Source organism: Cetorhinus maximus, chromosome 3, assembly GCF_964194155.1.
Source record: "Cetorhinus maximus chromosome 3, sCetMax3.hap1.1, whole genome shotgun sequence".
NCBI classification, from domain to species: Eukaryota; Metazoa; Chordata; class Chondrichthyes; order Lamniformes; family Cetorhinidae; genus Cetorhinus; species Cetorhinus maximus.
The window spans coordinates 180,162,638-180,175,378 of record NC_135881.1 but is presented as its reverse complement, the minus strand read 5'-3'; the positions used below and the strand labels follow the sequence as shown (position 1 = coordinate 180,175,378).

General features: G+C 41.6%; 1 protein-coding gene across 4 annotated transcripts in view; it reads right to left on the bottom strand.

Annotated features, from left to right (window-relative positions):
• LOC144679076 (uridine phosphorylase 1-like) overlaps window positions 1–12,741 on the bottom strand; it is a 125,789-nt gene that overhangs the window by 48,436 nt on the left and 64,612 nt on the right. For all 4 annotated transcript variants that reach the window (XM_078539350.1, XM_078539352.1, XM_078539353.1 and 1 more), the window contains one exon: window positions 10,273–10,431. In XM_078539350.1, coding sequence (XP_078395476.1) covers window positions 10,273–10,431 — 159 coding nt within the window. The remainder of the gene's footprint in view (window positions 1–10,272; window positions 10,432–12,741) is intronic.

Sequence of the window (12,741 nt, the reverse complement as noted above, 5' to 3'; positions counted from 1 at the left end):
GCAGAGGCACTAGTGATAATCTTCCAGTCTTCCTTAGACACAGGGATGGTGCCAGAGGACTGGAGAACAGCGAATGTTTCACCCTTGTTCAAAAAGGGGTGCAAGGATAAAGCTGGCAACTACAGGACAGTCAATTTGACTTCGGTGGTAGGGAAACTTCTGGAAACTATAGTACAGGATTAAATCAATAATCACTTAGGCAAGTGCAGGATAATTAAGGAAAGCCAGCATGGATTCATCAAAGAAAAATCATGTTAACTAGTTTGCTGGAGTTTTTGAGGAGGTAACAGAGGTGGTTGATAAAGGAAATGCTGTTGATGTGGTGTATATGGATTTTCAAAAGGCACTTGATACAGTACCACACAACAGACTTGTGAGCAAAATTCCAGGTCTTGGGATAAAAGGGAAAGTAGGCACTTGGATAAGAACTTGGCTGAGTGACAGGAAACAAAGTAGTGATAAATGGCTGTTTTTCAGATTGGAGGAAGGTTTGTAGTGGAGTTCCTCAGGGGTCAGTGTTGGGGTGCTTGCTCTTCCCGATAATGTATTAATGACCTAGATTGTGCTGTGCAGGGCATGATTTCAAAATTTGCATATGATAGGAAGACTGGAAATGTTGTCAACTGTGATGGTGATGGTCTGTCCTTTTGAAGTTCAATACATGTCAGTGGATTGGGCAGACAAGTGGCAGTTGAAGTTCAATGATGAGATGTGTGAGGTGATTCGTTTTGGAGGAAAGATAAGGTGAGACAGTATAATATAAAGGGAGAGTCTCTAAAGGAGGTGCAGGAACAGAGAGACCTCGGTGTAAATGTACATAAGTCATTGAACATGGCAGGGCATGTTGAGAGACCAGTTAAAGCATATAGTATCTTAAGCTTTATTAATAGGGGCATTGGGTATAAGAGTAAGGAGGTCATGTTGAACTTGTATAAGCCACTAGTTAAGCATCAGCTGGAGCATTGTGTCCAGTTCTGGCACCATAGTGGAGGAAGGATGTGAAGGCATGGGGGAGGGTACAGAGGAGGTTCACAAGAATGATTGCCAGAATGAAGAACTGTAGCTATGAAGAAAGATTGGAGAAATTGGGACAGTTTTCCTTGGAGGAAAGAAGGCTGAGAGGAGACTTGATAGATATATTCAAGATCCTGAGGGATATGGACAGGGTAAATAGTGAGAATCTGTTCCCACTGAAGAGAACATCAAGAACTAGAGGGCACAGATTAAAAATAAATGGCAAAAGGAGTAAATGTGACGTGAGGAAAAAAACTTTCACCCAGGGGTTGCAGTCTGGAACAAACTTTCAGAGAGGGTGGTGGAGGCAGGTTCGATTCGAGGTGTTCAAAAGGGAATTGGATTGCTACCTGAAAAGAGAGAATGTGCAAGGTTACAGGGGAGTGGACTAGATGGAATGCTCTTTCAGAGAGCCAGTGCAGACTCAATGGACTCCTTGTGCACTGTAAAGATACTGTGATACGTAGCTCTATTCCACACACTCATGGTAGATGTTGAAACCTGGAGGTATGAACTGTTACCAAGCCTCCTGCAATGTTGTCTGAAGATTTAGTGTTTCCTCATCAGCTATGTGATTAAATGCACCCATCCCCCCACCTCCACCTCTGACATCTACCCTCCAAATCCTTGGCCCATTCCCATTGCCAAAGGGGGATACTTTCATGGAAACATTGTTGCCATACACAGCAACACCATATCCATAGCCATTTCTAGGGTTTCTTTAGCAGGTCATGATAACTTGCAAAATACCTTCCTTTTTATTAAATTTTACTTTTATTTTCTTATTCTATTGTGTTACTTTCATTTTTTTTTTAAAACTGACTCCTTTTCTTCCGTTTGATCTCCAGCTTAATCAGAACAGATTATTAATGGCTCTTCAAAAGGTTCAGTGGATCAACACAGTATACAGTATCATGTTTAATGTCTAGCATGAGCTACATCTGGCAATCTCCAGTGATGGCAGTGATAGAAATGGTACAAATATCCTTGGCACCCCAGGTTAGGGCAAGTTTCCTACTCATAAGTATTGTCTATTGACCCATCCACAAGTGCATTTGTCTCAATCAGAAACATGGCCAGTGAGGAAACAATGGGGTTGGCTGTCATTTTCTCATGGTTGAATGGTTCGCAAGCACCCCTTGTCTAGTCTCATGTATGAAGACCACTGCCGTGGCTGAGATGCCAGAAGATGGCTACCATCCATGGAACAATACTCCTGTATAAATTATTGTCTATTTGGTTTCATTACATGTTTCGCAATTTCAGCATGACTACAACAAAGTGGTTTACTCAAAATTCTTTGACCAATTCTACCTTTTTATCTCTACTTTCTGGAGTGCAACCTCAACGGAGTGCTGAGAATTTGGTGATTCGAGGGAGTTTGCTAAGGAGGGGTGGGAGGTACTCCTTTGCTTTTTCTAACTTTTTCACCCTGTAGAATTTGGTATGCTCTACTAGAGGGAAAGAAGCTAGCTGTTTGGTGAGTATCTGGTGAGTGGTCAAAGTCTATTCTATTCCTAAGGTTTAAAATAGTTGTGAAGAACCTATTTTTAATTATCTTGGACTGTGGTTTTAAAATTGGACAGTGGCTTTAAAAACCACCATGGCTGCAGTTTGAGGGGCATGTTCACTGGAATAGGATGAAGAATATCTACAATATTGCTATCCTGGAACAGAGTGTGCCGTAAAAGAACAGGATGGTGCCGGAAAGGAGTCCTGGACTAAGGGGAACTGCGTTACGACAGCATTTTAATTGTTTCCTGACCAGGTGACCAGGGTTGTGTGGGTTAACAGTGCAGGCAGTACAGCTCCTAGCCTGCAAAGAGGGAAGACCTAAAACCTTTCTCTCCTGTGTTTGTAAGATTCAAGTAATTCTGTCATAGTAGCTGGCTGGCTATTCCTCACATCTCTGTAACCTGCTTTCTCTGAAAACCCCTATGAAGAGGAAAAGGGGAGAAATCACCAGTAGAGACATTGAAAAGCAAAATTTTCAACCAGTGAACCACAGACTGAAAGCACTGGGAGATAATCTCATGTCATCAACAACAAACAGCAAGGAATTTGAAAGACATCAGTCAAAATCAACCCATCTAATCCTGTACTCCAGGTTGGTGCTATTGAACTGATTTATTTCACCCTTAAAATCCATGTTTTCTCTGGCTTATGTTTCTGTGTGTGTGTGTGGGTGTTTTTGTATATAGGAGTTTAAGTAGTTATAGAGTTAGAAGCTAGCAGTTCATATTTCTTTCTTTTGCCATTAGTTAAAGACAATTTGTTCAATAAACAGTTATTTATTATTAAGTTTAAAAATCTAGTGCTCATATCCTGTTAAGCTAAATTAAACAGTTAGGTAGAATTGAGGCAATCTGGTGGTTTGGTCAAACTTTTCACATTTGTCGTGGCTCGGGGAACAGTGGGGCTTGATACTACAGTGCACTGTCCCCAGTGAGTTGTGACATAATAGAGGAAGTTGAGGTAAGATTAATAAAACACCCAAAAGAAAATGAATAATAGAATAAAATAATTAAGTAATTAATTAAAACACATAAGCATGGTAGGACAGGCGATGTGTCATTTCTGCAGGATATGGTAACTCCTGGATACCAGTGTGATCCAGGGCAAACACATCTGCAGTATCTATCACTTGAGCAGCTTCAACTCAGAGTCATTGAGCTGGAGGCTGAACTGCGAATATTGCAATGCATCAGGGAGAGGAAAGTTACATGGACGTTTTGTACCAGGCGGTGGCCACACCCCTTAGGATAAGGCCTTCCGATTTGGAAGGTGGTCAGTGATAGGAGGGTGTGACTGCAGCTGATGCAGGTAAGGGAACCCATAGGGCTGGAGTGCCAGCCTCTGCAATCATCCAACAGGTTTGAGGTTCTTTCAGCTTGTTTGGATGAGAGTGGAGGCTGCAAGGTAGATGAGGTGACTGACAATGGCAGTGTGTGGCACTTTTTGCTCCCCCCACTTCAATGGCAGCAAAAAGGAATATAGTAGTAGTAGTGGACAATATAGTGAGGGGGATTGACACTGGTCTCTGTGGCAAGAGGGAGAGTCCAGATGGCTATGTTGCCAGCCCGATGCCAGGGTTCAGGGCATTTGCTCGAGGCTGGAGAGGAACTTTCAGTGGGTGGGGGACGATCCAGTTGTTGTAGTCCACGTAGGTACCAATGGCATAGGCAGGATGAGGAGGAGGTTCTACATAGTCAGTATGAGAAGCTAGCAGAGCAGAAGCAGAGCTTCAAAGATAATGGCCTCTGGATTATTACCTGAGCCACTTGCAAATTGGCATATGGCAAATAAGATTAGAGGAATGAATGCATGGCTCAAAGACTGCTGGAGGAGAAGTGGGTTCCGGTTTGTGGGCACTGGCATCAGTACTGGGGAAAGTGGGGGCTGTACTATTTGGACGGTCTACACCTGAACTGTGCTGGGGCTGATGTTTTAGCGAGTGGCATAGCTAGGAAGGGTTTAAAACTAAATAGTAAGGGCAAGGGATCAAATTTGGGAAGATGTGGAAAGCCAAGGAGTAGAGACAAGGCAAGAGAAAAAGGTCCTAATGTGGGAAATAATAAGCAGACTGTGACAGGAAGGGACAGAGAGTACAAATCTAAGAGTAAATCAGCAGATAAAGCTAGGCATTTAAAAATAATAAAAGGACAAAACTAAAGACTGTATCTGAATGCACATAGCATTTAATACAAAACAGATGAATTGATATATGCAAATAGAAATAAATAAGTACAATCTGAAAGCCATTACAGATACATGGCTACAGGATGACATAGATTGGGACTTGAATATTGAAGGGTTTGTGACATTTAGGAAGGAGAGGAATTTGGAAAACATGGAGGGGTGGCTGTTAATTAATAATGGTATTAGCACATTAGAGAGGGATGACCTAAGTACAGGATACTAGGATGTAGAAGTGCTTTGGGTTGAGATGAGAAATGAGAAAAGCAAGAAGTCACTTATGGGAGTAGTGTACATAGTGTACAGGCACCCTAATTGTAACTATACAGTAGGACAGGGTATAAAGGAAGAGATAATGGGAGATTGTCAGAAAGGTATGGCGATAATCATGGGGTATTTTAATCCACATATAGACTGGAAAAATCAGATAGGCAAAGGTAGTGTAGATAAGTTCATAGAATGTTTTCTGGATAGTTTCTTAGAACAGCACGTTCTGGAGCCAAGCAGAGAGCAGGCTATACTAGACCTGGTACTTTGCAACGAGATAGGATTAATTGACAACCTCAGTGAAGGCATCCCTAGGTAGCAGCGGTCATAATATGATTGAATTTTTATATTTGGTTTGAAAGAGAGACACGAGTGGGTCCAAGACTAGTATTTTAAACTTAAATAAGAGCAATTATGAAGGCATGAAAGCAAAGCTAGCTAAAGTGAACTGGCAAATGAGGTTAAGCAATAGGTCAATAAATGTCTGCCACTGCAACTCTAAAGGGATATTTCAGAATACACAGGATACATTCCAATGAGGAAAAAAAATTCCAAGGGGAGGATCCACGTTCCATGGTTATCTAAAAAAGTTAAAAACAGTATCAAATTTAAAGAAAAAATCATAATTGAACAAAGATGGGTGACAGGTCAGAAGATTGGACAGAAAATGAAGAACAGCAAAGAATGACAAAAGATTAATAAGGAGGGAAAAAAATTAGCATACGAGAGAAAGATAGCTAGACATATAAAATGGATGGTAAGAGTTTCCATAGATATTTAAATAAGAAAAGAGTTAACAAAGTGAGCATTGGTCCTATAGAAAGTGAGTCTGAAGGATTAATAATGGAAAATAAGGAGATGGCAGATGAATTGAACACTATAGAGGACACAAGTTACATCCCAGAATAAGCTGTAAATCAGGAAATGGAAAGAAGGGAGGAACTCAGAAAAATTACAATCACCAGGGAAGTAAGTGGTACTTAGAAAATTGTGGGAGCTGGAGTCTGACAAATCCCCAGGTCCTGATGGACTTCATCCTAGGGTCTTAAAAGCAGTGGCTAATGAAATAGTTGGCATTGGTTTTAATTTTCCAAAACTCCCTAGATTTGGGGAAAGTTCCATTAGATTGGAAAATAGCAAATGTAACTCCTTTATTCAAATAGGGAGAGAGGCAGAAAACAGTAAACTATAGGCCAGTTAGCTTAACATCTGTCATAGGAGAAATGTTAAAAGCTATGATTAAAGATGTTAGAGCAGGGCACTTAGAAAAGTTCACGACAATCAGGCAGAGTCAACATGGTTTTGTGAAAGGGAGATCACGTTTAACCAATTTATTGGAGTTCTTTGAAGGAGTCACATGTGCTGTGGGAACCAGTGAATGTACTGCACTTAGATTTCCAGATTTTCCAGAAGGTGCCACAAAGGTTATTGCGGAATATTAAAGCAAAATGTTAATCATGGTTTATGTTTAAAAACTAGTTAAAAACATGAGATGGGCTTGTAATTATGTCACACCTCTCTTGATTTCCCAAATTCCTCCACTACGGTGCTGTTACTGACAGTAGAATTGGGTGACAATTAATTTGTTATGGCTCAGATCCATTTGGAAACCTTCATGGCCATTACCTCTAGGCTATTTTATTAAGAACATGTAAAATTTTGTTTTAACAAAGAAACACACAACTGCTTAAGGAAACAATAGCCAAGATAAAAAGGCAGAATTCCAGGTTGTATAAGAACATTTAAGAAGTATTTAGATGAGCACTTGAAATACCACAACATACAGGGCTACGGGCCAAGTACTGGAAAATGGGATTAGAATAGATAGGTGCTTGGTGGCTGGCACAGACATGATGGGCCAAAGGGCCTGTTTCTGTGCTGTATAACTCTATGACTCTCATGGTGTAGGGGATAACATATTGGCACGAATAGAGGATTGGCTAGCTAACAGGAAACAGAATAGGCATAAATGGGTCTTTTTCTGGTTGGCAGAATGTAATGAGTGGCATGCCACTGATCCATGCTGGGGCCTCAACTTTTTACAATTTATATAAATGACTTGGACAAAGGGACCAACGGTAAGAATGCTAAATTTGCTGATGACACAAAGATGAGTAGGAAAGTAAGTTGTGAAGAGGATGTAAGGAGGCTACAAAGGGACATAGATAGGTTAAGTGAATGGGCAAAGATCTGGCAAATGGATTATTATGTGGGAAAATGTGAAATTGTCCATTTTGGCAGGAAGAATAAAAAAGAAGCATATTATCTAAACGGTGAGAGATTGGAGAGCTCTGTGATTCAGAGGGATCTGGGTATCCTAGTGCATGAATCACAGAAGGCTAGTATGCAGGTACAGCAAGTGATTAGGAAAGCTAATAGAAGTTACTGTTTATTGTGAGGGGATTTGAATACAAAAGTAGGGAGGTTATGCTTTGGTTGTACAGAGCACTGGTGAGAGCACATCTGGAGTACTTTGTACAGTATTGGTCTGCTTATTTTAAGGAAAGATGTATATGCATTAGAAGCAGTTCAGAGAAAGTTTACTCAACTAATATCAGGAATGAGTGGGTTGTCTTATAAGGAAAGGTTGGACAGGCTAGGCTTGTATCCACTGGAGTTTAGATGAGTAAGAAGTAACTTTATCAAAACCTTTTAAGATCCTGAGAGGTCTTGACAGGGTGGTTGTGGAAAGGATGTTCCTCTTGTGGGAGAATCTAGAACTAGGGGTCACTGTTTAAAAATAAGGGGTCTCCCAGTTAAGACAGAGAAGAGGAGAATTTTTTTCTCTGAGGTCATGAGTCTTTGGATCTCCCTTCCTCAAAAGGCAGTGGAAGCAGAGTCTTTGAATATTTTTAAGGCAAAGCTAGATAGATTCTTGATAAGCAAGGGGGTGAAAGGTTATCAGGGATAGGTGGGGTACAATCAGGTCAGTCATGATCTTATTGAATGGCAGAGCAGGCTCGAGGGGACGAGTGGTCTACTCCTGCTCCTAATTCGTATGTTCTATGTATACTAACACTAAACTGTGATAAATCAAAAGACATAATGCAGACTTCAGATCTACATGGAACTAGGAAGGTACACTTCTATCCTGACAAACTCACCCAACCATTCTGTTAGCAGGATTATACGACCCACTTTCAGCTCTTGCATCAGTTTATTACTATAAACAGTGATCAAGCTTGTTCCAGACCCTATGATCTGCTTTACAAAGCATCCCTATTCAGCAGAAATGAAAGCTGTTTTAATTCACCTTATGCTGATCCTACCAACAGCCCAAGACATTGAGACGCAACAGTGGTGTGAACCCACATGGGTAAGTTGAGAAAATTGAAGAGGGAAAATATCAGCAGAGCAATTTAAGCTAATAACTCAATTTTAGTGTTGAAATAAACCACTCAGGCTTTGCTTTTATAAGCATAGAAATTGGTGTCAGTATGTTATTCGTGGCTTATTATAAGTTTCTTGGAGAACTTAATCCTCATACATTGCCCATGATACTGCTGCCTTTAAGCATAACCGGCAATTCTCTTCCATGCAATGAGCCAGCCAACAGGAAGGGAGCAGCAATGCTCCAAATCAGATGTTATGCAAGAGTATTCAGCAGCGTTTGGTCATCCAGGAGTGTTCTCTACTCCATCTTCGCCTTTTTCTTAAGGCAAAAAGGTAGGACAGTTCATGGTGCTAATTAAGCACATGAAATATACAAGGAAGGCAAAGTCAGCAACACACACACACACACACATACATTCATAGATTCCAAGTTAATAAATGTAAGATGTTGCTGTTAATTTATTATAAATAAATCTCCCATATTCCATTTCCAAAATGAAAGTTCTAACTACTTGGCACAAGGTAACTTATTGGGAATCTGTCTCACATCTGCAGCCCCTTTTAAAAATGAATTGCGAACAATTAGCACTCTCCAATATTCTTTGGTTTTGATCTGCCAATTTCAAGTTTCTTTCCCCTTAACACTTGCATTTAAAATGACAGCTGACAAACATGTCAGGATATCAATTTCCAAAGGTCCAACTGTGCAATAAGGGGAATACATACAAACTAATTCACCAGATAGTGAATACTTTAATTAACATATATTTCATATTTCAGTGATTTTTCCAAGCTAATGCAGCTCCTCACATGATCATCTGCACTTTAATGAGACTTAGATTGGATGGACCAAACATTAATTGTAGTTCTTTGCACCTATATTAAAAATGAGCCATGTTCTTGGGGTTTTTCTTCATAATATATATGCTACTGCTGTCAGGGAGTTCTAATGATCATTTATAAATACAATTTTAGGAGATGAGTCAGATTTTGGGATCATGGAAGAACCTGAACTGAAATAGTTGACCTTGAACGATTCAACTTTAATAGGTGATGAACTAGGACAGGAGTTTCCAATTGAAAATTTGACAACTGAAAATGAATTGAATGAATGCCAAGCATTTTCTCAGGTAAAATATCAAATAAACATTCTTCCTTTGGTTTCACAGCCACAGGACATTGTAATCAGTCCATCAACTCCTCCAATCACAACTCTCCTGTTTGTGTTGCTTCCAAATTTTTTAATTCATTTATGGGATGTGGGCATTGCTGGCTAGGCCAGCATTTATTGCCTATCCCTAATTGCCTTTGAGAAGTTGGTGGTAAGCTGCCTTCATGGACTGCAGTGGTTTAAGGCGGCAGTTCATCACCATCTTCTCAAGGGCAATTAGGGATGGGCAATAAATGCTGGCCTAGCCATTGACACCCATATCCCATGAATGAATGATTAAAAAAATAGATTCCACCTCTTGAGGTGCAGGAAGAGTGGGAAACCTGTAATTGGAGAAGCTGGAGCATAGAGGATGAGAAAGACAGAATCTTTGATTCAAAGAGCAGCTCTTCACAGAATCTATCTCTCCCAAATATGGGGGCCACTTCTCTCTCATTGGTTACCCCCATGATTGAATATTGAATTTGAGCTTTTTGCGGAATTTTGAAGGCAGATGTGCCCGTCATCCCCCGTGTATTTGAACACTGCTACTAACTCTAGCGAAACCTCACTTCTGAATATCAAAGCAATAAATGTTCTTGGATAAAAATTATAAAAGGTGCATGAGATGGAGAAATATTCTTCACTCACATGAAATCAGATAAGTGAAAGGTAAGAGGTTTCAAATCTCACAAAGATTGCATACATCTTTTTAATTGTCCGTCCCAAGTAATATGTTGCTCTGTGTAAACAATTACAATTAGGTCATGTATATCCATCAGTACGCTTACTTGGATTTTGTAGTTACTTACACTGACTGCAAGGACAGGCCCCACTTTGTACATACTGTAACGGTCAGTGTGTGCACAGATATTGGGAATGTCATCAGTGGCACTTCCCAGCCCCAACAGCTCATTTATGTACTGACTGAAGGCTTTCATTCGCGATGCACTTCCTCCGACACATACAAACTGCCACAAAAAAAGACAATAAGAAACCATGGCATCATTTCTATCCATCATTCTACAAAAATTAAGTGCTATAATCCTGACAGAATGTTATCAGTTACAGGAAGATGAGTGTCCGGTCTGGTGGGGGGGGCGGGGGTGATAGCCAATAAAGTTGCAGGGGAATGCAGAGTGGAACCGTGATGTGTTCCTGCCCCCGGGCAAATTTCCCAGAAGTAGTTGAGATCACACGTAGTGGTTGCAGGCAAGCAACTGAGCCTGTTAAGAAGCCAACTGTCTGCTATTTTGAAGTGGTTTTCAAATTTTACTGGGGCACAGGAAATCCACAGAGCCTCAGTAGCTTGATAGCTTTAAGGAGGTGACAACACAGTGTCAGACGGGTGGGAGCTGAAAGTGGAATCCATTGAAAACAGCAGTGTTGCAACATAAAGCTGTTGGGAAGCATTATAGCACGAGAGCAATAAGCTGGAGGTCCTGCAAAATGGAAGCACAGATCTGAGGTACATTACTGGAAGGGTTTCTCCAAGGTCCAACTCTCTCGTGCAGAAGTAGGGGATTGAGAGACTTTGAGAAGTGAGTGTTTTGTTTATCAATGGGTCTTATGCACTTAGAGTTTGAGTCTTCTGGAAGGTATGCAGGGAGGAAATGAGAAACAGTTAGTGAGAGAGGGAGGAGGAGAGAAGAGAAGAGACAGGGAGAGCTGCAACCACAACTGGGGGTTGGGCTGCAACACTCAGAGGAGCAGCAGGTTTATGAGTTCATGGAAAGGGGATGCATTTGAGGAGGGTGCAGAGGGTCACGAATGCAGGCTCATGATCGCAGCAGACGCTACCCAGCTAAAAAGGTTTACTATAAAAGGCTCTGCTTCATGCAGATTTTAGAGCATCATTGTCAACGAAGACAGTGTCTGTACAGGCAGGTGATATCAGAGCTGCACTCAATGCTGGAGGGGGATTTGAGCCTGATTAGATATGGTGAGCATTCATCGCCTGTGGTGGCACAGGTAAATGGTGGTATTCAACTTTTACACCTCAGGATCATTCTAGGGATCGTCTACAGACATTTGTGGGATATCCCAGTCAGCAGTCCATTGCTGTTTCAAATTGCCATGTAACAGAGGGAAGAGCAATATATGCAGTTTCACACAGATCAGGCCAGACAGTCAGAGAGAGCAGTAGAATTGGGGCCATCACTGGATTTCTCCCCGGTGCAGGGGGTAATCCAATGAAGGCATCTAGCCATCAAGACTCCCACAGAGTAGCCTGGAGCCTTTATCAATACGAATGGTTTCAACTTGAATGTACAAGAAGTACGTGATCACCGCTAAAGGATTCCTGCAGGTGTGGAAAACTACTACAACTTGCTGACCCTAAGACAGTTCCAGGTGCCTCAGCTTTTCAGGCCACTCAAACTCCTTTGTAGATGGATGCTGGGTGACAAGGACATTAGACATGCCCTCCACGCAAATGTAAGAAGCCATCAGCGACCATAGCCATGTGACTACAGGGCAGCCATTGAACATGTTATATGCCTACTGAAAATGAGGTTCAAATTTTTAGATAGCTCTGGGAGAATCCAGCAGTAAGCCCCATCAAGGGTCACAAAAATTACTGTGGAATGCTGTGCTCTGTGCAACCTGGCACTCCAGAGGGGAGCAGCTTTGGAGAATGAGGAACTCCTTGAAAGCACTGCCTCTTCCTTCTCCTCTGAGGAAGATATGGAGAGGGCTTGAGACCAGGTAAGAAATGGTAATGCACCCAAGGGGCTGCTGTCAATGGAAATTGATATGCATGCCAGGGAAACCTACAAATCACTCATGGATACATTTCTGTGGAGTCTCCCTTAAAAAGCCAGGTGAACAACTCAATCTTCTTCCTCATATAGCTTTGGTGGCCTTTCCCTAAATGCCCTTACCATTTCAGTGGGACCGTTATAACATTAAGCCAAGGAGCATATTCACCTGTTCCCTTATGCAGATCAGGCCTTTCCACATGGCCTCCTTCTCCAGAGCTCACCAACTGGAAACTGCCTACTAGTGCAGAGGCTTATCATCAGCATGAAGCTGAGCATCGAAGGGCCCTTTCTCAGCCCTCCAATAGGGAGTGGCCACAGGTGTCACTACCTCATTAGTTGATCATGTGCTTTGTTCCATGGTCAGCAGCTGGTGCTACCCTTTCTAACCACGCACCAACATAAGTGTATCTGCACTGGTGGAGGGTGCTCTAGGATAATGTGACACTGTCTTTGCAGATGGTGGCTCTTCTTTTGAGGTCTCATGCGAATCCACCTGCCCCCCTTGTTGCTGCCTCAACT